This window comes from Clupea harengus, chromosome 8 (assembly GCF_900700415.2).
Source record: "Clupea harengus chromosome 8, Ch_v2.0.2, whole genome shotgun sequence".
In the NCBI taxonomy this organism is placed as follows: Eukaryota; Metazoa; Chordata; class Actinopteri; order Clupeiformes; family Clupeidae; genus Clupea; species Clupea harengus.
Window position 1 is genome coordinate 10,535,032 of NC_045159.1, and position 25,576 is coordinate 10,560,607.

At 39.2% G+C, this 25,576-nt stretch overlaps 3 protein-coding genes across 6 annotated transcripts in view; all 3 read left to right on the forward strand.

Moving 5' to 3' along the window:
- Positions 1 to 6,574: 6,574 nt before the first annotated feature.
- Positions 6,575 to 8,370, forward strand: LOC116221460 (NEDD4-binding protein 2-like 1). Its single transcript, XM_031571802.2, has 5 exons — positions 6,575 to 6,758; positions 7,154 to 7,281; positions 7,445 to 7,533; positions 7,872 to 7,942; positions 8,092 to 8,370. Exons 1-5 carry the CDS (start codon positions 6,676 to 6,678, stop codon positions 8,237 to 8,239), a joined length of 519 nt encoding a protein of 172 aa, XP_031427662.1. The 5' UTR covers positions 6,575 to 6,675; the 3' UTR covers positions 8,240 to 8,370.
- A 6,191-nt stretch (positions 8,371 to 14,561) lies between these two features.
- On the forward strand, positions 14,562 to 18,239 carry LOC105901032 (NEDD4-binding protein 2-like 1). Of its 3 annotated transcripts, XM_031571806.2 has the most exons (6): positions 14,573 to 14,802; positions 14,990 to 15,065; positions 15,257 to 15,390; positions 15,517 to 15,605; positions 17,784 to 17,851; positions 18,010 to 18,239. In XM_031571806.2, exons 2-6 carry the CDS (start codon positions 14,992 to 14,994, stop codon positions 18,155 to 18,157), a joined length of 513 nt encoding a protein of 170 aa, XP_031427666.1. In that variant the 5' UTR covers positions 14,573 to 14,802; positions 14,990 to 14,991; the 3' UTR covers positions 18,158 to 18,239. The 3 variants fall into 3 exon arrangements, with proteins under 3 accessions (XP_031427667.2, XP_031427666.1, XP_042564389.1); XM_031571807.2 differs by lacking the exon at positions 14,990 to 15,065 and having other exon boundaries at positions 14,562 to 14,802; XM_042708455.1 differs by lacking the exon at positions 14,573 to 14,802 and having other exon boundaries at positions 14,818 to 15,065.
- Positions 18,240 to 20,477: 2,238 nt separating this feature from the next.
- The window catches only part of myo1ca (myosin Ic, paralog a), a 37,157-nt gene continuing 32,058 nt past the window's right edge, over positions 20,478 to 25,576 (forward strand). The window contains exons 1-2 of one of the 2 annotated variants that reach the window (XM_012828450.3): positions 20,478 to 20,618; positions 21,112 to 21,288. In XM_012828450.3, the coding sequence (XP_012683904.2) occupies positions 21,160 to 21,288 (129 nt within the window). In that variant the 5' untranslated portion in view covers positions 20,478 to 20,618; positions 21,112 to 21,159. The remainder of the gene's footprint in view (positions 20,619 to 21,111; positions 21,289 to 25,576) is intronic. The other variant, XM_012828448.3, reaches the window with a different exon arrangement.

The following is a 25,576-nucleotide window of genomic DNA, read 5'->3' on the forward strand; positions in this document are numbered from 1 at the left end:
TTCAAATATGATGTTCTTTCATTTCGGTCTGTATGTACTTTATTTGTGGCAAATTCTTGTAATGTCTCTGCTTAATGTTGATGATTTGGTGACTGGTGAGGTGAGTGGGGTCAGCCTGAGTGACATATCCTTCCTCCCAGCCTAAACAAAGGTACATTTCTAGAGATTAAGTTGAATAGCCTCATACACAGCATGCCCCCTTTCACTCTCTGCACTACTGTCAGAGGTACTTCAGTTACTCCAATAACTATGGTCCCCAAAACAATGTGCAGTGCTCACAATTGAATATGTGATCAAAAGGGTAGGAAACTGTTAGATACAGACTGTTTTACCTCCTGCACAGAACGCAGGAAAGCACTGCAACGCATAGTGAACACAGCTGGACACACAGCAAGACACATAGACCACCCACCTCACCCGGAAAGCTACCTCGATTGCGAGTGACACCAGCCACCCCGCACACAGTCTGTTCAGCCCCCCCCCCCCCCTAAAATCACTCAGGACTCTGCAACAAAACTGTCTCTTGCACTTTTATCACTTACGTTTACCATAACCACTTACTGTTCTACTTGCACTGCTAATGTAACAAATACATCTTACAGGATGTTTTTTTGCTGCCATTACCCAATTGCTTTTTTTGCACTACCATAACCTCAAGACACAGGCACATTCCAAGAAACCCACGGTGAGGAGGGGGTCTCAGGGGGTCTCGGAGGATCTCAGGGAGATTTTTTTTTTTTTTTCAGCATAGATCATTTCTATGAGGTGTCCAGAACATACTAAAAGTCCTAAGAAATCCTAGTTGAGGAAATAAGTTTAATTCTCATCAATCTGAGATGTGTGCTAATATTGCATGGCAAAAATACACCTAAAAAATGTAATTTTTTCCTTTACTCCTATCAAAATAAAACTTTACACAATGAAAGTACCCATGAAAAGTAAAAAAAAATTCAGATTGATGAGAATTAAACATATTTCCTCAACTAGGATTTCTTAGGACTTTTAGTATGTTGTTCTGGACACCTCATAGAAATGATCTATGCTGAAAAAAAATATTTTACAATTAGTCTGTCTTTTTACAAAACGCTACTTTGCCTGGACTACATTCATACAATGAGATCGAGCTAATCCATGGACCATCTCCTTTTTGTGGCTTAATGACTACAATAAACCTCAAATCAACCCATGTGGCCTTTTGATTATTGAGTGGCTGGTTTTCGCCGTGACAGGCGCTTATACAAATACAATTTGTACTGAACTGAATATTTCTTACAACGTGTATCAGTATGTTTATATCTATATGTATATCTATATGTAGGACATTTCTTGTCTTACCTGTTGTGCCTGTGCACTTTATATGTTTCGACGTGGGAGAGTGGGAAACCTCCTATCGATTCCTTTGTATGTCTTGACATGCAAAGTAAATTGACAATAAAGCTACTTTGACTTCAGGCCCAATCATGTTTATTTCCTGTAGCCAAACCACAAATGAAATGTCAATGTCTCTGCAGCATCAACCTGTTTTAGGCTAACAACACACATTCAAAAGGGCTGTAACCGTTGGACACACCCCTGTGATACCAGAGTACAAACGCACACAACAGAAATGGGGAAGAAACGTTGGAGAAAGCTGATCATTCTCCGAGGTCTGCCGGGATCAGGAAACACAACCAAAGCAAAGTAAGTTTTAAGTTAAGTGCTTGTTTATGTTATGCTAATGTTATGGAAAAGAAATCGATGTTGGTTAAGCTCGGGACACTTTGATTTTTAGCTTGATAAAACATACCAATTAAAAGGGTAAAGTAATTTTTTTCATTCTGGGTCTTCATGTAAAATGTATTTTTGCTTCTCATTATTATGCCTTCTCATTATACATATTGTTATATACATTATCTTTATACACACCGTGTTTTTATGCTTCAGCTTTGGATGCTATGAGAAGGAAAATAAATCCAGTCATCATCGACAACATCAATATAGGCTTTTGGGAGATGTATCCTTACGTTTTAATGGTACAGTATGTGATTCTCCAGATCTTTGCTATGCATTAAGTGTGTGTGAGTTTAAGTGGTGGTTCTATATGAATTATATACACAGTACCGTGCAAAATACTGTAATGTGAGGATGCTTTCAAAAATAATGACATGAATAGTTTTTACTTCTCAAATAACAACATACAAAGTGCAGTAAACAAAAAAAAAAAAAACACAAAATCAAATCAATATTTGGTCTGAGTTTTTATACTGTGGTCTATTACTTTGTTACTTTCTTTCTTTAACGGCATGTAAATGTGTCACCGGAATACTTCACCGTTTTCAAAAACAGTGTTTGAAAATATAAAATAGGATATTTCCTATTGACACATTAATGCTAAAGAGGATAGGAAATAACTGTCTAAGACTCTGTAAATGGGAGACAGTTGGGTTCAGATCAAGCCATACATTATTCCAGCCAATCAAAAACAAGGGGTGCTCATGGTCTAATGTTATTTCATGAGCACGGAAAGGAGGGGTTTATTTGATTGGCTGTCAGCTCAAATATGAACAACCTCTCTAGTGACCACCATTTGGCTCACCATTGCCCATTATCTGAAAACAACAAGACTGAGAATGGAAATGTGATGAATAGCTCACACTTAATAAAAAAATGAAGGGCAATTGGTACCTCTAGTGGGCTCCTTTTACATGCTGGCCTGTGATAACAAGGCTACAGCAGAGGCTTGTGGGATTTTCACCTTCTCTTCCCCTCTCTCTGGCTCTGTCACCCTCAAACACACACACACACACACACACACACACACACACACACACACACACACACACACCGGTCTAGGTCAAACACACACACACACACACACACACACACACACACACACACACACACACACACCAGAGAGTGTAGGGCAGGGGTGTCAAACATACGGCCCCCGGATCCGGCCCATCCAGTCCAGCTCGGCCCGCCGGATGACTTTGTTACGTGTGAAAATTACAGAAAGACATAAATTGCATTTCTATAAAAGTAGCTGCTATTCCTTATCAGTCCACTGGGGGTCGCACTGTATCAGTAAGAGCATGCCATAGGGTAGTTAGCCTACTAGCTAACTATCAACGACCTGGGCTTCTTGATAGCTACTTACGCTCTGGGTGGTGAAAAAACTTCGTATGTCTCTTTTCTTTTTTGGTGGCATTTTCCTATCTACAAAGCACAAAAGGGTCAAACATATCAATGCTGAGACCAAAAGAAATACTAATATGAGGCTTTATTATTTCCTGGCGTATTTAGTAGCTTTTAGTAGTGCTGAGAACGTGAGCCTCTTCAGCCAATGAAATGACAGCATCTTGTCTCGCAGGCTCAAGGGCGATTTGGAAAACTTGGACATTTATTTTTCACTCTTATGTTATATTTTTTTCTAACAGGCAATTCAAATTAACTAAATATTGGTGGGGACAATTGTGCCTTTCCCAAACTTTGGTCGTGACTAGTCCCTATGGACCATATGCAAACCTACGCCCTTGACTAATAGGCCTAAGCTTTAGGTTGCTTGTCCCAGATTCAATAGATGGATGGATACTTTTAGGCCTATGTTAAACTTAAGTTCATGTTCACATATGAAAAAGTATAGTATATCTTTCCCCCCCCAATACATATTGAATAAGACCGGCCGTCGACTTGGACCCAGTTTTTAATTTTCCTCTGTGTATTTGAGTTTGACACCCCTGGTGTAGGTCCTGTCAATAATCTGCATTACCAAGCTATAAAGCATCACACAACTCTCTAAACCCGATAACTTTTCATAATAGCCTATAATTTCTAATATTATTAATTATATATAATATAAATTAATATTAAAATATTAATTATAATTATAGCCTTGCCTAATATGCAGTGAAACATCGATCATCAATTTGCGATTGTGCTTTTAGCTTATGAGTGTTTTCCCTCAGTGTTATCTGTAGCTTTTTGTGTAGTGTGTGTGTGAGAGAGAGAGTGTGTGTTCGGGTCTTACTGCAGTGTGGTTATACAACTATAAAAAACACTGTTTAGAACAATTTATTTGCTTATTTAGTAGCTTAGTGCCAGAAGCTATTGCTAGCGTTAAATATGCCTCGCAATCATGGTAGGCTATGATGCTAGCATTTGCTGGAGCCCATTAGTGGCGGCTTGTGTGAAACTTTGCTGCCATAGCCTGTAGCCATTTTGGTAATGCATGTTTTGGACTACATTGACTACCTTGGATAAGCCATGGCGATTGGAACTGCTCTTATTTAGGCGATCATTAGTGCACTAGTTTGTTTAGTTTACCTGGGTGTCTGTCCTGATTGAATCGTGCACTAACTAAGGAAAAAGGTAAGAATGCAGGGCAGTTTACGCCACAGTAAGGACTGTAGAAATTGCGCTAAGGTGTGTCCACCGACCAAGATTACCGCGTGCTTTTCAAGTGCTAAAGCATTTCAAGTGCTTTCACGGTCAATCCTTGTGGTTATAGGCCACGCGCCACCTTTAGACTTTAGAGAGGCAACCTTTAGAGAGGCAACTCACCTTTTCCGCACAGTCGTCAGTCTCCCTGTGCCGAATGGTGTCTGGCAATTAGGCAGAGACAATTGGAGAAGACTGATGGATTCGACTTTGTGTATAAAGGGAGGTGGGTACAGTAAGACGCGTGGAGAGAACTCACTCCATTAAAAACTCAAAACCGAGGTTTTGTATTTAAAAGCTTCTCAAAGTTTTATTACAATGAGTACAAAGATACAAGCAAACTACTATCAAGATAAATGTGTTTCCTGTTCAACTAGGTTTTCTAACTAAAGAATATCCACTCTTCCACGTGGTAGTCTAACTGTCCTCACTAAGCTCGTAAGATGCTAAAGTCTCCACCAAAGAAGAGTCCACCAAAGTCAGAGAGAGAGCCACCTGCGTGCTATTTCTCTATTGGTCACTAGCGTCTTCCTTGCAGCATACACTTCAACATGCATGTGTTCGCCTCTCCCCTACTTGTTTTTCTATCTTTACCTACATTTGCGTCACTCGGGGGCCCGATGTACACTTCCTTCCCCTTCCTATTCTCATGTCTTGCTCATGTCTGGTATATCTCAACACACGACATTTTCACGACATTCAAGCATATTTTCTTACGACACTCAAACTAATCTTAGCACAGCATGCTCTATTCCCTGGGGGGTGTACGTAGCTGGAGATTGAATGTCTGAAGGGGTACAGGACTGTACAAAGTTTGGGAACCACTGCTCTATTCTATCAACGGTTGTTTTTTTTATTCTATTATTTTACTCTTAAGCAGTTTCAGCAAGCATACATTTTTATTATATGTTTATCAAACATGGCCTAAGCCTGAAATGCATTAGGATAGATTCTTTGGCTGGTGTGTCCATTTCTCTGTGGCTCATTCAACAGGACACAGTACCTTACAGGGCACATTAGGCCTATTATGACTCATGTTCTTCACTGGGGGTTGCTCGCATTTGGAAACCATGTCTCTACTTACATAGTTCACCCTAGCGGGCACTTAAAAATGCTTTTTGTCTATTGAAAGAAAAAAAAATGTTTGAGGTAAAACCCTGTGATGATGTGCTTTGGTGAGGTGGGAGGGTGAGATAGATTTCACCTGGTCCTTTTGGCCTCACTCATTCTCCCTTCTACATTTGCAATGTAACTTTTCATTGGTACTAAAGGCACATTCTGTAGAGTAGTTTAATACACAAAATAAACTGCCCAGAGTTAATGGTACCAGTTAGTAATGATTTAGTGAATGCAATGATTACTTTTGATACATTGAATGTAATGTACAGCAATGTGATAGAGAAATGTAATACATTATTATTCTATTTTTAATCTGAAAGCTTACATGTACTGAATTAAGGAACCAACTCTTGCGATATGAATGATTGTGACACTTTGCTGAAATGATACATGTTGTTTTTGCTGTCAGACACCTACTGTTCAGACAAGGGTCAGACAAGGGTCAGACAAGGGTCAACGTCTTGTCTCAGAAAAATGTTATGAAACAAGTTTTGAGGAACTACATGAACTATATACACTGGCTGCGCCCAGCTCATCTTTGGAGTTTGTTCATGATATTTGGTTGTGACACTCCCCCTCTTTTGCAAAAGATAAAGCGCTGATCAATTCTAATTGCTGGTGTCTGTCTCATTCATATTAACGTCTATATATTAATCTAACACAATGGTGTATGCGACTTTTCGAAAGATCAATTTTAATTTAGAATAAAATATGTATATCTAATCTGTCACTATCTGTGATACTCATCAACATCAACAAGCCAGTGGAAACACTGTGGGCATTTTCATAGCAATATTTGACATTTGTTGTAGCACAGTTACTTTCCACTAACGGCACAAAGGACAGACAGTTGTAGGTAAGGCAGTGTAAAGGCTCATGTAGTCATAGGAGAAGGCATAGAATGATGGTAATTTAACTACATAATTGGTAAAAAGCTGAAATAGAGTATACAATGTCACATGGACATAGACAAATTTCAAGAAAATGTAAACAGGAAAAGTCAGAACATGTTACATCGAGTTTAGCAACTTGATGAATCCAATCACACATTGGACATGACGGTCTTGCAACGACAAATGTGTGCCACGCCCACGCCACGATCAAAAATGTGTCGAGAAGAAAACTTGTTGAGGAAGGAAGATGGGGAGGAAGAAATACCATCGTAAAAAGACCCTTTACATCCTCAGGGGTTTACCTGGCACAAAAAGATCACGCAAAGCAAGGTAAAGAAAAACAGGTGCTATTTGACCAAACTGTATGAATGATTCTTTCACATCGACGCAGGTGAGGTAAACCTTAAGTTTTGTGACCATCGTCTACTCAAAATTCTGACACGATAAAGTGAGACGAATGCTTTGCACGTCGCCTCTTCGAAGCAGAATACGGTTTAACCATGTCGGCATATAGGCTACCCTCATTACATTACATTACAGATTGTTAACCTCATTAAGATACAGATGAAACCATAACTATATGAACTTTAAACTATATATTATGAACCTTTAGCACCAAACACAACCTCGGTTAGTACGTGTGACGTCAGGAAAATGAAAGTCAAACTTGTGGTACACAGTATGTTGTCTTCTTTCGGGTTTATATCATCTTTTTGTCATGTAAGAAACATTCAGGATGAGTGTGGAGGAAAAATCATCAGTGCTAAAGATTATTTCCGCGATGATGATGGCTTCATAGAGAGAATTGATCCTAAACAACTTAACGACGCACACATATGGGCACGGGGGAGAGGTAATCCAATTACAAAATGTTTTTGTTTGTTTGTTTGTGTATTCATTTAAATAACACTAGGCCTATCTTGTTTGTGGGTGGCAGTCCAGTCTACATGCATTTTCTTGCATATAAATATACTTATTTAGTTGCGCTTAAAATACACAATATGACAATCTGACAGCTCTACAAGCCATGGACCAAGGGGTGGACCCAATCATCATTGACAATACCAACTTGAGTCTCTGGGAGATGTATCCATATGTCCTAATGGTATGTTCTGATGCTCACCATTGTATGTGTTCTTACTCTCAATGCTGCAATTACCATTACTAACCATAACTTAAAATAATATGTTACTGGTTCTACGTAACCTACATTTATCACGGACAGCTTAGTAGGCTAGCTCATGTCACAAACTCAACTCATGGCTGAGCTACATAGAGACAGTTAATTAATGAAATGTACCTAACCCATTATAGAGATGAGTCATGGATTATATATCTGAACAGACGCCTACACACACTACACAAAAATCAGTTTGAACAGTGACAACTTTTACTAAGAGGCTAAAATCATGTGTCCTGATTTATTGCATTTTGAATTGGTAGGGTTTTCACCGTGGCTACTGGATTGAATTCATTGCAATGACCCGTGATGCTACTCTTGGGAGGTTATACTGGTATGTGAGCCCATGTCTCGTCACATGACCCTAAAACCATATTTTTGTACAGTTTGTATCAGAACACCAGTTCAGATATTTGCTAATTTGATATTTTGATGTTATACTTTGGTGGTGTATTTTCTCACACTATAAAATGTATTCTTCAGGAATTGTGGACGTAAAATCCCATTTAAAAAACTGGAAAGCATGAGTGCGCGATACCAGGAAGCAAGTAACATCTTCGACATCCTGAATGACGAGTATTCACAAGAGGACTGGGAGAATACAGATGAAATGATAGACAACGACTGGTGACCCTCCAGTGTGGCATGTGTGTGCTGTTCCCTCCTTGAGGGGGAATTGTTATTATTGGAATGAAAAAACAATTGTCAGAAAGTCATGCATCATTCATACTCATCATTCAATAAATTCAGATAATATTGTGAGCCTATGCATACTGTTATCCATATTTATTTATTTTTTTTACATGTGTTCATGTTTGTTGTAATCAGAAGTGCAGAGCCACCATACATCGCAGCGGAGTTTGTCATAGACATGTATTTAAGAGAGAAGACCTGCTGGCTTAAAGTTAGGGCCGATGAGCTTTGGATCATAAAACACCGGCGAACCTTTAGTTTTGACTCGGCAATTTTGAGCCATTGAGCCACTGGGTTGACACACTTCCTGACATTCTTATCTCTATCTTCTGTCTCTGTTACTCTGTTATGTTTGGCCCAGAAATATTTGTTTTGTATTTGGTCTATTTCTTGCAACTGTTTTCAAGGCCAGCTCCCCGGATACAAGTGGGTAGCTCCCCTAATAACCTTACTTCCAAGCTCAGTTTAGAATATATATATTTTAATAGTTTAATACATTTCACACATCAGTATGTTTGCTATACTTAACACACGTTTTAAACACAGAGTGCACATTCATTCATTTCAGTAGTTTGTCAAACCATGGAGATTCTACTGAAATGTTATTTTCTTCACACACAGATTATTGAGTTTTCATTCATGCTTTCCACTACAGCTGAAATTATCAACAAGAGTCACAGTACCCAAGTAAGTAATGCATGACTAGGATTAGTTTCAAACCAAAGCTTAATACATGACGAAAAGCTATAGAAGACTTCAGGTATACCTGACAAATCACAAGCTGTAGAGGAACTTTCACAATGTACTATACAGTGGTGGACTGCCTTTCAGTCTCTGGGTTGGACCGAATGGTCAACCTGACCTTGAGCCGCCTCCTGCTCCCTGCACTAGTTTGGTCACAGAAGCTGGGAGTGTAGGAGTAACAGCACTACAGGCTCTGAGCCTACACCAGCTTAGTAACAAGTTGTGTCTGTGGAATACACCTAAATCTAGAAATAGGCCGTGGCACAATCCAAAGCGGCACTATACCTAGAATAAACCAGATTAATAAAAAGCAAGAGAGGTGTTAGATTTTGGTGAAATCAGATGACTTTTCCCCTTAGTTCATTTATACTGCGGTTGTGTTCCTTAACTGAGCTGAACCAATCTGAAAATAAATAACTGAATAAAAGACTTGACAGGTGTTGTTGAATCAGGATCTGGAAAATGTTTATTGAGTTACAGATTAAATAGAACTGCATAGTTAACGGTAGAGTCCCCAAATCAAGCCAGGTTTCTGGACATCAGGCAGTCAGGAGTAGTTGTCTCTAGGTGTCTCTCATCCTTGAATGTCCACATTATTACACTACTACAAAGGCGTAAATTAGACAGAGAAACGAATACACATATCAACATAAGATGGGATACACATGTGTAGAACATGGGTAGAACATGGGTAGAACATGGGTAGAACATATATAGTCTTACAGTGACATTTCCTAATGGTCACACTAACCTAGCAGCACATTGAACATGAGGTACTTCCACCACCATTCATTAGAGCGAATCATGCTAGTGAAAGGACTTACCCATCCAAGTCATCTTGACTTTACTGATGATAATATTGCATTAACAGAGCAGTTACAAGTGCTGAATACTTTCCAAAAAAGGTACAATCAGGTTAATTATGTTAACAAAGATTAGGTCCTTAAATTAAATATAAAACTCAGCAAAGCGCAGAAAGATGAACACACAGAAACGTTTGCTTACTCCCAGTTTTGTCGCTGGTCTGGAAAGTAGTTCTGATAGAGAAATGTAAAACTCTAACTATAATCAAGCATGAATGTGTGGTAATCACATGCCTTTGTTTTCTTAAGTGCTGACCTTTCTGGCTTTGTATGTTTGCTTAAACTAGAATATGTAAGCAGAATCTATCTGGAACATTGTATACCCAAACGTTTGCAAAAAGCATAGTAAGATGACCTCAGATGTGGGAACCAACCGCATGGTTATCTTTGCCAGATAGTGTGTTGGCGCCAGAATCACGGCAACTTCAACCTATATAAACCTTGTGTGATTTGTTTAACTTTGCTTCTCTCTCGTCTGCTAAGATGTGAGTGAGCCCGATATGCATATTGAAAAAAGAGATACTTATACACAAGTCCAAGCGTGAATTTTCACCTAACAAGTTCCTTACACCATCACCCCTTTCTTGGAATCTATAAATTGCATCAAACTGTCAATCTATATCTGAATTATATCTGTATATTTAAAGAAAAATATGAATGGTTATAAAATAGGGGGATATTTGACTGAATGAATCCCAAAAGGATCTGTATGCTAGTTGAGGGGAATAGGTGCCAATCGCCACAGGTTGTCCGGTAAGAACAGATGATGTCAAAGTCCCAATGACAAAGTAAGAACTGGATTTATTTCCACACACACACTCTCTCGAGACATGAATGGCAGGATGAATATAGAAAGACTGTTGAACCGTGTTATCATGATCTGTGTAAAGGATAGACATGAATAAGATGAAAATGATAGAATGATCCGTGAATATTGATTAGGATGAACCGTGGCTTCTACAGAAATGATAAATAACAAAGACATACAAATATGAACAATTATGTACAACAAGAACGAATATAGTATACACATGATGAATATTACGACTATGATATGAATATGGAGCCATGACACCGGACTTGGGGTAGCCAATGACTGTCAGGGCATTAGCTGTGCACCTGCAGCCCATGCGTCCCTATGGAACTCTGGGATCAACTGATTGGGTGACCTCTCTATGGTCCCCAAGTCCCATGAGTGGCCTGCGCAATAGGGTGCACAGCTGGATGCCGCTGATAGCGTCAGCGTTCTGAACAAAGGTTACTTCCTCAGTGTCAGAGACCTTCCAAAGGCACACCTCCACTTGATGTATGGTCTAATCTAGACAGAGAGAGGGGTCCTAGGAAATTCTTGACATACCAGAGGAGACAACAAAGCTACTTTTGGAGATACGTACATCAGAAATGTTATGGTTATAGTCACAAGACCTTCTACCAACCTTCTTTGTAACAGAAGACTTTAAGCGTCTTAGTGGCCCAGTAGTCACACTAAATAGGTACTTCCTCTCTAGTTTTTGAACATGCCCGGGCATGAATCACCACTTTCTGAGGGACTTTCCCCCAGTCTCTCATGAGTACTGTGGCAGTAGACTCAGCCATAGGACTACAGCACTACACTCCATGTTCAGTTTACCAGCAACCAGAGAAAACTGTGCAACTCCATATGGGGCATTAGAGGTAGGTATGCTCAGCTGTGATAGATTATTGATAGTAACAAACCTGATAAATATAAGGGTGATACTAATTTTATTCTGACTGTGAACTGGTTTTCAAGGCTGCTATCTCCAAGTGGATGGGCTGTAATGTAAACTACTTTTTTATCAATTGTTGAAGTTGATATAATATACAGGGACAAAGTACATCTCAAACACCTCAATGTGTGAAGAAAAGAAAAAAAATGGCAAAAAATAGCAAAATAAAAGTGAAACAAAATGAAAGAAACAGCCTGTCTTGGATTAACAAAGAACACTACAGTACAAGCAATGTTCCCAAAGAATGATTATTAGTGCTTAGTTTTTAGAATAATATTTCAGCTGCTCACAATATACTTATATTACAAACCATTTATGCGGTATGTAAGAGTTATTTTTACTCTTGTGTGTTGGTTTAGAGAGAGACCACCAGTACGAAGCATTTGGTTGTAACAAGAGACGTTTTACTGGTAAATGGTGACACAAATACAGCTTGACTTGACTTCACACAGAGTTCAGTCAACGCCAGAATGCATTCTCCTACACATACAAAAAAGTCTATCTTTTAAGTCCAGATCCACTGAGGTTACTTCCTGGGGGCCTCTAGGTATACGCCTCTCTGGGACTGTATATTATGCAGCAATAACCAAAATTTCTGGGTGACAATCATGGCTTTGTGAGCACCTCTACTCCCTTCTGCAGATGGTCAAGGGGTTGCCCACTTGACCTTGTCCCAGCCAGATAAACTGAAGCAGATGACTCTCTGTTTTCTCAGGCTCTGTTCTGCACACTGTGTCCTAATGCATACTTGTGTCTCTATATACAGTACCAGTCAAAAGTTTGTTTCTCATTCAATGGTTTTTCTTTATTAAATTTTTTTTCTACATTGTAGATTAATATTGAAGACATCAAAACTATGAAGGAACACATATGGAGTTATGTGGTAAACAAAAAAAGTGTTAAATAAACACGAATATGGTTTATATTTTAGATTATTCAAAGTAGCCACCTTTTGCTGTGATGACAATTTTGCACATTTGGCATTCTTTCAAGCAGCTTCATGAGGTAGTCACCTGGAATGGTTTTCAATTAACAGGTGTGCCTTGTCAACTGTTCATTTGTGGAATTTCTTGCCTTCTTAATGTGTTGGAGACCATCAGTTGTGTTGTGCAGAGGCAGGGTTGGTGCACAGTTCTATACAGTGAATAGGCCTATTCGACTACAATTCTAATCAATATTATGGCAAGAACCACTCAACTAAGTAAAGAGAAACGACAGTCCATCATTACTTTAAGACAGGAAGGTCAGTCAATCCGGAAGATTTCAAGAACTTTGAATGTATCCTCAAGTGCAGTAGCGAAAACCATCAAACACTATGATGAAACTGGCTCTCATGAGGACCGCCCCAGGACAGGAAGACCAAGAGTTACCTCTGCTGCAGAAGATAAGTTCATTAGAGTTACCAGCCTCAGAAACCGCCGATTAACTGCACCTCAGATTAGAGCCCACATAAATGTTTCACAGAGTTCAAGTAGCAGACACATCTCAACATCAACTGTTCAGAGGAGACTGCGTGAATCAGGCCTTCATGGTGGAATTGCTGCAAATAAACCACTACTGAGGAAGAACAACAAGAAGAAGACTTGCTTGGGCCAAGAAACACAAGGAAAGACATTAAACCAGTGGAAATCTACTTTGGTCTGATAAGTCCAAATTTGAGATTTTTGGTTCCACCTGCCGTGTCTTTGTAAGACGCAGAAGAGGTGAGCGGATGGTTTCTACATGTGTGGTTCCCACCGTGAAACATTGAGGAGGAGGTGTGATGGTGTGGGGGTGCTTTGCTGTTGACACTGTTCTGTGATTTATTCAAAATTCAAGGCATACTAAACCAGCATGGCTACCAAAGCATTCTGAAGCTACATGCCATCCCATCTGGTTTGCGCTTAGTGGGACCATCATTTGTATTTCAACAGGGCAATGACCCCAAACACACCTCCAGGCTATGTAATGGCTATTTGACCAAGAAGGAGAGTGATGGAGTGCTGGGTCAGATGACCTGGCCTCAACAATCACCCAACCTAAACCCAGTTGAGATGGTCTGGGATGAGTTGGACCGCAGAGTGAAGGCAAAGCAGCCAACAAGTGCTCAGCACCTCTGGGAACTCCTTCAAGACTGTTGGAAAACCATTCCAGGTGACTACCTCATGAAGCTGATTGAAAGAATGCCAAGAGTGTGCAAAGCTGTCATCAAAGCAAAAGGTGGCTACTTCTAAAAAGATCTAAGAATCTAAAATATAAAATATATTCTGGTTTTTTGAGCATTTTTTAGTTTACCACATAATTCCATATGTGTTCCTTCATAGTTTGGATGTCTTCAATATTGTTCTACAATGTATAAAAAATAAAAAATAAAGAAAAACCATTGAATGAGAAGGTGTGTCCAAACTTTTGACTGGTACTGTAGGCCTATACATTGTTAATATGAATAAGTTGTTAATAAATTCGTACTGAACTGAATTTATCTTACAGGTAATACACAATCAACTTAGTCTTAAAAATGTCATGATGTAGTGTATAGCTCTGATGTACTCTGATGTAGTGCTCCTCAGGGTACAACGATGTTAGCGTCAAATATGATGTTCTTTCATTTCGGTCTGTGTGTACTTTATTTGTGGCAAATTCTTGTAATGTCTCTGCTGATGATTTGGTGACTGGTAAGGTGAGTGGAGTCAGCCTGAGTGACATATCCTTACTCCCAGCCTAAACAAAGGTAAGGTTCTAGAGTCTTAGTTGAATAGCCTCATACACAGCATGCCCCCTTTCACTGTCTCTGTACTACTGTCAGAGTTACTTCAGTACCAATAACGATGGTGCCCAAAACAATGCAGTGCTCAACATTGAATATGTGATCAAAGGGGTATGAAACTGTTAGATACAGACTGTTGTACCTCCTGAACAGAAAAGTTCCGACCCAATCTTGTTTATTTCCTGTAGCCAAACCACAAATGAGAAGTCAATGTCTCTGCAGCATCAACCTGTTTTAGGCTAACAACACACATTCAAAAGGGCTGTAACCGTTGGACACACCCCTGTGATACCACTTAACTCTGAGTACAAACTCACACAACAGAAATGGGGAAGAAACGTTTGAGAAAGCTGGTCATTCTCCGAGGTCTGCCTGGATCAGGAAAGACAGACAAAGCAAAGTAAGTTTTAAGTTAAGTGTTTGATCATGGTATGCTAATGTTAAGGAAAAGAAATTGATGTTGGTTAAGCTCAGAGACACATACATTTTTAGCTTGATAAAACAAACCAGTTGGCATGCGGAATGTTTATTCAAGTGGAACACTATTTATATATATATAAAAAAAAAATTACAAACTCACACAACAGAAATGGGGAAGAAACGTTTGAGAAAGCTGATCATTCTCCGAGGTATGCCTGGATCAGGAAAGACAGACAAAGCAAAGTAAGTTTTAAGTTAAGTGTTTGATCATGGTATGCTAATGTTAAGGAAAAGAAATTGATGTTGGTTAAGCTCAGAGACACATAGATTTTTAACTTGATAAAACAAACCAGTTGGCATGAGGAATGTTTATTCAAGTGGAACACTATTTATATATATATATATATAAAAAAATGCTAACTTCTTGTCTTTAGAGCTCTGTCTGAAATGTATGAAGATGGGGTTATAGTGAGTACGGATGATTACTTTAGAGATTATCCGGGTGGCAATATAGTCAACTTTGATACCAGAAAGCTCTGGAAAGCACATGAAGAGGCACGGGAGAAGGGTAAAGTAATTTTTTAAATTCTGGGTCTTCATGTAAAATATATTTTTGCTTCTCATTATTATGCCTTCTCATTTTACATATTGTTATATACATTATCTTTATACACACCGTGTATTTGTGCTTCAGCTTTGGATGCTATGAGAAGGAAAATAAATCCAGTCATCATCGACAACATCAATATAGGCTTTTGGGAGATGTATCCTTATGTTTTAATGGTATGTGATTCTCCAGATCTTTGTTATGCATTAATTGTGTGTGAGTTTAATTGGTGGTTCTATATGAATTATATACACAGTACCGTGCAAAATGCTGTAATGTGAGGATGCTTTCAAAAATAATGACATGAATAGTTTTCACTTCTCAAATAACAACATACAAAGTGCAGTAAACAACAACAAAAAAAGCAACACAAAATCAAATCAATATTTGGTCTGAGTTTTTATACTGTGGTCTATTACTTTGTTACTTTCTTTCTTTAACGGCATGTAAATGTTTCACTGAAATACTTCACCGTTTCCAAAAACAGAGTTTAAAAATAGAAAATGTCCTACTTAAATTTTTTACATTACATTTAGTCATTTAGCAGACACTTTTGTCCAAAGCGACATACAAGGGAGAGAACAGTCAAGCTAGTAGCAATAGAGACCTAGTGTAACAATAAATACTAACACAATAATGCTAAAGAGAATAGGAAATAACTGTCTAAGACTCTGTAAATGGGAGACAGTTGGGTTCAGATCAAGCCATACATTATTCCAGCCAATCAAAAACAAGGGAGGCTCATGGTCCAATGTTATTTCATGAGCACGGAAAGGAGGGGTTTATTTGATTGGCTGTCAGCTCAAATATGAACAACCTCTAGTGACCACCATTTGGCTCACCAGTGACCATTATCTGAAAACAACAAGACTGAGAATGGAAATGTGATGAATAGCTCACACTTGGGAACCCATAGCATGTCCAATCTGATCAGTGGGATGCTTGATGTCCAAATGTTGTTATTAGAAATCCAGTCATGTGGGTAAGGTAACTGGATAGAGCCTCAAACTAACTCCCTTGCATAATAGTAGTATACCATTAGCAGACTGAACTCTGAGGGGCAGGGGCAGGGGCAGGGGCAGGGCCAGGGGAAGGGGCAGGGGCAGGGGCTAGGGAAAAAAATGAAGGGCACCTGATACATCCAGAGGGCTCCTATCAGCAGAGCACAATTGTGCATGCTGTCCTATGATAACAAGGCTACAGCAGAGGCTTTTGAGATTTCCATTATAGCCTATAATTTTTAATATTATTAATTATATATATTATAAATATGCAGTGAAGCATCAATTTCAATTTCAATTGAAATCACAATTTGCGATTGTGGTTTTAGCCTATGAGTGTTTCCCCTCAGTGTTATCTGTAGCTTTTTGTTTAGTGTGTGTGTGTGAGAGAGAGAGAGTGTGTGTTCAGGTCTTACTGACGTTGTTGTTATACAACTATAAAGAACACCGTTTGGAACAATTTATTTGCTTATTTAGTAGCTTAGAGCCAGAAGCTATTGCCAGGGTAAAATATGCCTCGCAATCATGGTAGGCTATGATGCTTACATCTGCTGGAGCCCATTAGTGGCGGCTTGTGTGAAACTTTGCTGCCATAGCCTGTAGCCATTTTGGTAATGCATGTTTTGGACTACATTGACTACCTTGGATAAGCCATGGCGATTGGAACTGCTCTTATTTAGGCGATCATTAGTGCACTAGTTTGTTTAGTTTACCTGGGTGTCTGTCCTGATTGAATCGTGCACTAAATAAGGAAAAAGGTAAGAATGCAGTGCAGTGGGCGGTCTCCGCCACAGTAAGGACACAGTACCTTACAGGGCACATTAGGCCTATTATGTCTCATGTTCTTCACTGGAGGTCGCACGCATTTGGAAACCATGTCTCTACCTACATAGTTCACCCTATGTCCATGTCTCTACCTACATAGTTCACCCTAGCGGGCACTTCACCGTGCTTTTTGATTATTGAAAGGTTGCCCATCAGGGATATTTTCCCAAACGTAAGCGCACTGTAGAGGGCATCTTTTTTAACGAAAGGGCACCCAAATCTGCATTGCAGTATGGTGCATTAAGAGGCCGGCAGCAAGATAGTTCTCTTGTGTACACTAAACTGTCTTTTCCACTGGTATACACTCAAACTTAAGACATGCCATTTTAAGAGACATACACATCTTCAGACCTAAAGTAATTTAATTCTTTAAATATCCAGTTCTACTATGTCAACATAATAGAGCACTTGAAGACTGCAATATTTAGCTTTATATTTGCAAAATGTGGGTATACATAGGGAGAATAAGATTATATGGAATGGTTTTACAAATCAATTAAATTATTTATTTATTTGTTTTTATTTCAGGGTTTTCATCGTGGATACTTCATTGAGTTTGTTCCTATGATGGATTATACCATCGAGGAATTATACGGGTAGCTATACTTTGACTTAATTCCCTGCCATGGGCATAATGAAAATAGAAATATGCGTAAACATGAAGTAGAATATGGAATAAACTAAATAGCATGATATGAGCATGGAAAATTTGAGTGTATTTGCCAGCCCAATATCATATTTATTTCCTTCATAGGTTTAATAAAGGAAGGATCCGTTACGAGAAGTTTGAACAATGGGAGTCCTCCTACAGGAATGTCAAACACATTTATCAAATTCTGTATGAGAAACACTCACTACGCAAATGGAAGAACAAAAAGGAGAAACTAGAAAACCGTTGGTAACATGGAATGGGACAGGATTACAGGATATAATCTCTTTCCCAAAATGTAATAAAGATAATCACATTGTGATTTACATATAGTACCTGTGTCTGATGACTGATGCTTTATCCAAAATGACATACAAGTGAAGTACAAGGCAAGCAGGCAAAATGGGATCCCATATGTGCATATTTAGTTTGCAACTTGACAGTTTCTTGTCCATTTGTCTGTCCATTCCTCTTCTTACCTTTTTTTTCCCATCACTGAACTGGAGTCAGAAAAGGAGATTGTCCTCAAGGTAGTCCAGCTGACAATAACTTGGCTGTGCATTAACTACAACTAGCACATAACAAACAAGGCTGACTGCAGTCAGTTTTTATTGCACGAACAACTCACAGCAACACACACGTGTTATATATATGGAGGCGACCAGGACACACTACACACACGCAGGATGGAATATGATCACAATGTGTATGAGCCAAATTTACAATATATGGCATAAGAAAAAGAAAACATTTTTTGTATGTATCCTGAGATCACAGTTAATTCGTAACTGGAATCATGTTTAGAGTTAATTGTCATGGAGAAAAATATAAATGTACTTTACTATTGTAGCTGTAGGGGCAACAAGTTGGGAAACTAAACTGGTTTGCACTAACTACTATGCAAGCAGTTCTGATGTATTTATTGTGACTCTCTGGCTGTGCTTTTCCATCTCTCTGGGATTGAAATATAGGATGCCTCATTAAATTCATCTGCACTTTATTGGATCTCAGTCTATCTTCCTGTGAGTGTCTAGGGTGTTATCTATTGTGATCAGCAGGGACTGTGTTTTGTGCTCCACTCGTTAAGGAAAATACTTGCAGCCCAGGCACTTTATTAAGAAACCAAACTCAAAATGACAACTTAACAGTGACCATAAAATTAGATGTTTTAATGGGTGTGTAAAAATATTTGTTTTATATAGAGCTTCTCAGTGGTTTCAAAATGTTGTTACACATATATATTTTGAGTTGAGTTCTTCCCTTGATTGTACTGCAACAACAGTACTGAGCGCGACAGAGAGGTCATATTAAAGATGTGCCAGCTAATGGGAGTACAGAGAACTGCCAACGTTTAACTTTTTTTAACGAGCAACGCTCTGTGAGAGCAAGTAAAGGGGGAAGTGGAGAAACGAAACTTAGCCAAGTGTGAGGAAAACGAAACAGAAGCCTAAGTGACCTCCCCCATGTGTCTGTTAAGGATATGTGGCAGTGGCAGCAAATCGGCAGTAGGGAGCAGGCTACTATACAGTCTAGTTCTTTCCCACAATGAAATCACATTGGGGGCTCTCTGGGCTTATTGTAGATTAAATCACATGTAGAAACACTGTTGTCTGACCAGTAGGCCATGTAGGGGATGTGAAGTGTTGTCCATGTGTGTAACATCCCTGTCTCAACAACCAACCCTAGTTTAGTGTGATTTTGTTTAAAATAAGTAAGGACCTACTGAGAACTATTTTATCTTGAGCTAAAAACTGTCCCCACCACACAGGCAGCTGTGCTGATCATCCTGGAGTGTTCAAAGAAGAGTGTATGAGGCCAGATCCACTGCAGAAAGTGTACTTCACTGCTGAAATGCATGACTAAATGGAACTCTGCCAGTGACCCTGAACCTGCAGAGAAACCCTGTAATGATGTGCTTTGGTGAGGTGGGAGGGTGAGATAGCTTTCTAAGACGGCATCCTGTCTGTGTCTTTCATGTGGTCCTTTTGGCCTCACTTCTCCCTTTTATATTTGCAATGTAACTTTTTATTGGTCCTAAAGGCACATTCTGTAGAGTAGAGTTTAATATACAGAATGAATCGCCCAGAGTCAATGTTACCAGTTACTAATGATTTAGTGAATGCAATGATCTCTTTTGATACAGTTAATGTCATGTATAGCAATGATATATGCAACTTTTCGAAAGCTTTATTTTAATTTAGAATAAAATGTATATCTAATGTCAGAATCAGTGATACTCATCAACATCAACAAGCGAGTGAAAACACTGTGGGCATTTTCACAGCAATCTTTGACATTTGTTGTAATACAGTGACTTCCCACTTACGGCACAAAGGACAAACAGTTGTGGGTAAGGCAGTGTAAAGGCTCATGTAGTCATAGAATAAGTCATAGAATGAGGTTAGTTCGCTAATTTAACTTAATTTAATGTGATTGGTAACAAGATGAAATACAGTATACAATGTCACATGGACAGGTCAAAAGGACAGACAGAAAAAAGTTACAGAAAAGTCAGAACATCTTATATCGTGTTTAGCAACTTGACGTCTTGCAACGTCAAAAGTGTGCCACGCCCATACAATTGAGAATGTGTCGAGAAGAAAACCAGTAGATGAATGACTCAGGGATCAGATGCAGGGAAATAGGTACAATCGTAAAAAGACCATTTTCATCTTAAGGGGTTTACCTGGCCCAAAGAAAACACACAAAGCAAGGTAAAGAAAATCAGGTGCTATTTAACAAAACTGTATGTGTGATTTAAATAGTTTCAGATCGACGCAGGTGAAGGCAAATGTCCTCAAGAGGCGACGCTTTCACAGTAGCGACACTTGTCTGTCGATCGTCTGCACAGTTTGTTATGTAGGATAATTTACATTAACTCTACACTTGAAACTTAAACCACACCAAACTGTTGTTGATGGGTCATTACGATGCTGCACATTAATGACAAAAACTCTTTTGAACTTAGATAATGAATCTACGACTGTGATGTCATAGTTAGGCTACCTGACACATACTGACAGTGGCGGGGCTTCGAGGTAGATCAGAGGGGTCGCGACGGCGAGAAGGCAGCTTTATACATTCTATTACATCGCCAATCTGCAGATATTGCTGGCAATTATTTTAAAATAAATATACTCACGGGAAATATAGTTTGGAAAAGTTCACCTGCACCTCAAGTGATTTTGAATATTTTATTTCATAGAGTAACGGGAGGTCATACGAGGCGACTCGTCACGAAATGTGACGCTTGGAATGCCCACATCACAGAAGCGGAACGGGCGCTACGTTGCAGAGGTGACTAAGTACCAGGTAAAAGTCTACAAAAGCAAGAGACTGCAAGAAAAATATCAAAGTACAACTATACTAGCTGCCCACAAACAGGTAAGTGAATATCCAATTGGTTCTGGTTTCTTGAATGTAAAATATATTGCCTTAGTTATGTTTATAGTCTGTAGCCTATACTAGTACTGGTGTCGTGTAAACTCCCATCAGTTTTACCGTAGTGCTTTTTTGCACCATACGCTTCGGAAGCTTAGGGAGCATCACATTTCAGCATCAATTGGTTACAAGCAAAACAAAAGCCATTTGTATAAAGTTTTCGGTTACTAGCCACATCAGATAACTGTGTGCCATCCCGCATAGGCTACACCGTTCACGGTCCATTAGATCGTTTCTAATTACCATGTGCTGCTGAGGGAATAGGCCTAACTAATTATGGTAGGTTGTATTACTATTCTTGTTAAGCAGTTAGAAAGCCCATGCTTTCCGGAGTCGTTTGCATAACTTTAAATAATAGGACAGCAGTTTTCACTCTAGAAGAACAATTTAGTGTAATTTGTATTAATTTATGTAAATAACAAGTAGCCTCTCCTCCATATGCCAACTTGGAAGTTGTGAAAATGGGAGGATAGCAGTTAAAACTGAACAGGTGGACGGTGTGTTAATGTTAACGTAGGCATTGCACATGCCTTTATGAGTTATTATAGTTAATCATTATCATTTATTATTAGAAAGATAATAGTTGAGAATCTGTCGTAAGTCTCAAAGCTTGAGATGTGTTTATACATTTGACAATGTATGGGGCTTGGCGCACAAATTCTGACTTCACCATTAGATCAGGAGCAAGTGGATGGATTCAGAGAATATAACATATTAGCAGACATGGGACACGTGTACATGATGCACACAAGACTGAGAAACAAAGTGGAAGGTATGTGAATGAAATGTACAGAATTGATAGCGGATAAACATGGAGATAGCCAGCATTCAAAGTATTGGTTGTAGAACAGCTTAGCAGGTATACGGTGTCCTCATAGTTACTATTATAAGGATAAGCAGAGCAATGAAGCAGAAAACTATGTAAATGATGGCATTTGTTTATATTGCGGATAAATAGGCTGGCATACAGTATCTGTTATAAGCAGAGTAGGATTTGTGCATAATAATTTGGTCGGAATGGGCAGTAGTAAGCAGGGTTTTTTTTGTAAATAGACTGGGTGGAAGAACGGCGGCAGCAGTGGAGATTGTGTCTCTTTTCCCCTTCCTCTCAAGGAACTAACTCACCACTAAGTGAGTGGACAGAGCTCAGTTGCCTTATATGAATGTAACACCCCAGCCTTCAGGCAGCAGAGTGAGGGGGAGAAAGATCAGCCTAATGTTGTGCGATGGGGTTCTGTATTTCACTCTTACTGATATATTCTGTTTATCTATTAACATTTAAAAGCCAGTGTATTTGTCGGGTGTGGACAGAGTCAAGGTCTTCTTAGCAGAAGCAGTTCACACTGTCATCTGATTTAATTAGCTACTAGCTAGCTGGCTAATAGGTTAGTAAGGCAGTTCATATTATGTAAGTACAATCAATGTCAACACAATTAAAAAACGATATAATACTAAAATGAAATATTAACGATATCCAAGTTCACTTTTCCCAATCCGTTAGAACGGGACTAAGATAAGGATTGAACTGAGCCAATCAAAATATTGTAATCATGATAGTCGTGCATAGTGGCCAATCACTAGCCAGATCATTGCACATGCAAAACCAAAACAAAACACTGCATCCTACCTGACATTTCACATTAGACTTTTGTCTCCATGACTTTAGTTGCCGTTCTTAAAACTACACCACTTATTTTAATAATTTATTTATTTTAATATTTTTTGCCTGGGTTACATGTACAGTATATGTAATTATAGGTTACGGTGATAGGTAACAATGTTGTCACAGTCATCAGCATTCGCAGGTTAAGGTCCTACTATATGGCAGAGAAGAAAGACAGGCAGGTTAGAAACAGAAGATTTGTCGTACACACACGCACACACACACACACACACACACACACACACACAATAAATAAATAAATAATGCACTGCCAATTATTTAAACATCAAATTCATTATAGTAACAAGCTGTGTTTATCATTTTTCAGAGAGTCAGAGTATTTACGTAGAGAATCATTTGGATTGATAGTTTAGTTTGAAAACAACAGTGCCTATCCACATAACAGTGTCAGTGAAATTAATTTTCAATACATTTGTATCTTATAGCACAAAACTGAAAGAAATTTGGTTTTACATGGAGGTTAAAACCTAACATTCAACTGTAAGGTACTTTGCACTCACCAGTTATGGCTTAAGTGGTCCATTTATTTGCATTTGGCTTTACTGGTTAGTTCAGGTCCTTCACGTGGGATTATCGCTTACCACTCAAGTAGCGAGCTTGGCATTAGTCCCGCTCAAAGACAGCCTCTGTCGGATCCCGCCATAGCTTGACATAGCTTGAGTATGTTCCACACATCCTCCCCCACCTGAGGGCCATCACTAATGTCTTAAGGGTCTGAAAGAGAGCAGGGGATTAAGAAGAACCAGTTTTCACATTCTCAATATATTAGGTATGTTTAGCATCATTGTGAGAAGCGACCTTTAATGTTGTCTGTATAAATATATAGCACACAGAAAAATAAAGGTGATAACCAGAACCAGGAACGGTTCATTAGAGAGACGCCATAGAAGACCAAGGTTCTTTAAAGAACCATTTACTTAAATGGTTCTTTAAAGAACCCCAAAAGGTGCCTCACAGAACCATCAGAATGAATGAAATGAATGGATCTTTAAGGCACGATTTCCACCAAGAAAAAAAGGTTCTCAAAAAAACCTCTTTCTAAAAAGTTCTTTGTAGGCCCAAATGGTTCAATGAAGAACCATTTTCAAATAAAATTATTCTTTTAGTACTAAAAGGAAAACTCTGGTATGTTTTAACCTAACCCTATTTTACCATCTTTTTGGGTTACATTTTTTACTAGGGACAAAAACTAATAAAATCAGTCCAGCATTGAGTTAGATAGCTGTAACTGGCAACTGCCAAACGGCTGACAGTGTAATCCTATGAGGCAAGCATCCATGTTGTTTTTGCCACTGACAGGCTCATAATGTTATTACATATCCGTGTCTGCAACATGGAAAGGATCCCCACAGAAAGACCTGTGTCTGTTTACCTCCATAACTGTAAAGAAAGTTTATTTTAGTTCTTCTGGACCGGATAGAAGAGAAAGGTAAACTAATGGTCCTCTGGTCCTGGGGGTTGTCCTCACACTTTCTAGGTTAAGTGCAGTCTCTCCATTAGCGTGTGCTGACCCGTGCCTCACCCCTGTAGCACTTGGTCTCTCATTGGCTGGTTCCCTCGCGATGTAACAGGTCTCTTGCTCTGCTGTGGTATTATTCATGGTTGCGCAGGGTCTATGAATGCTGGAGCTGCTGCCCTGATTGGCTGTCTCTCTCATTGCTGTATTCTCACACTAGATGCACTTTCCTGTTGCAGGCTCGGCACTGTAAGTCTTTGTACTCGCTTTATATAGGTCCCTTTAATTGTGTAGGTCTTCAACACGTTTTTAATTCTTTGTCTGCAAATCTGACCTGTGTCACTTAACATGAATCTCCATTTGTTTCAAACATCCCTCATCCAGCACGATGGAGACAGAGACGGTAGGTATGACCACTGATTTAGGAAGACTGTATACAGGCTGGCCTTAATGTGACCCCACCCCCCAAATAACCGGGTGTTTACATTTTCTGGCAAGCAGAGATATCCCAAGACCCTAATCCAAAACCTTTACCTTACTGTCATACTGGCCTCCTAGTACCCTGCCCTCATCATCCCAAATTCTGCACAGACACATATGAATGGAGAATATTATATTCTGGATTGGCGCTTGACCTTGTTACTACTGACAGTATTCAATATCAGTTGGGCCTGAAAAGGTAACCTCGCCTTTCCCCGTTTCTGTGAGAAAGACCACATACTTGGGCAGGTGGTCACATACTGTACGTGCTTTATAGTATAATCACTGGTTTTCTGTATCATTCCAAGATGTAAGGCCTCACCTTAGATATTATGAAGGTGTTCTTAAGAGTAGATTGGGCTTGCATCACAAGATGTATGTCCAAAGAAAAGCCTCACTTTGATTTGGAGGGAAATGTGCACCCTGTTACAGAGCAAGATAAGACCTGCAGACACTGAAGTTCGCAACTACCCACTCAAATTTGCAACACCATATTTAGCTGAAGTAAACCAGTGAAGAGTACTGGCATGAAGCTCCTGCACTGTATGGAGACAGGTGTAAAGACACATGGGTTTGGAAAACAGGGTCTTGGGTATGCACTGATACACTTG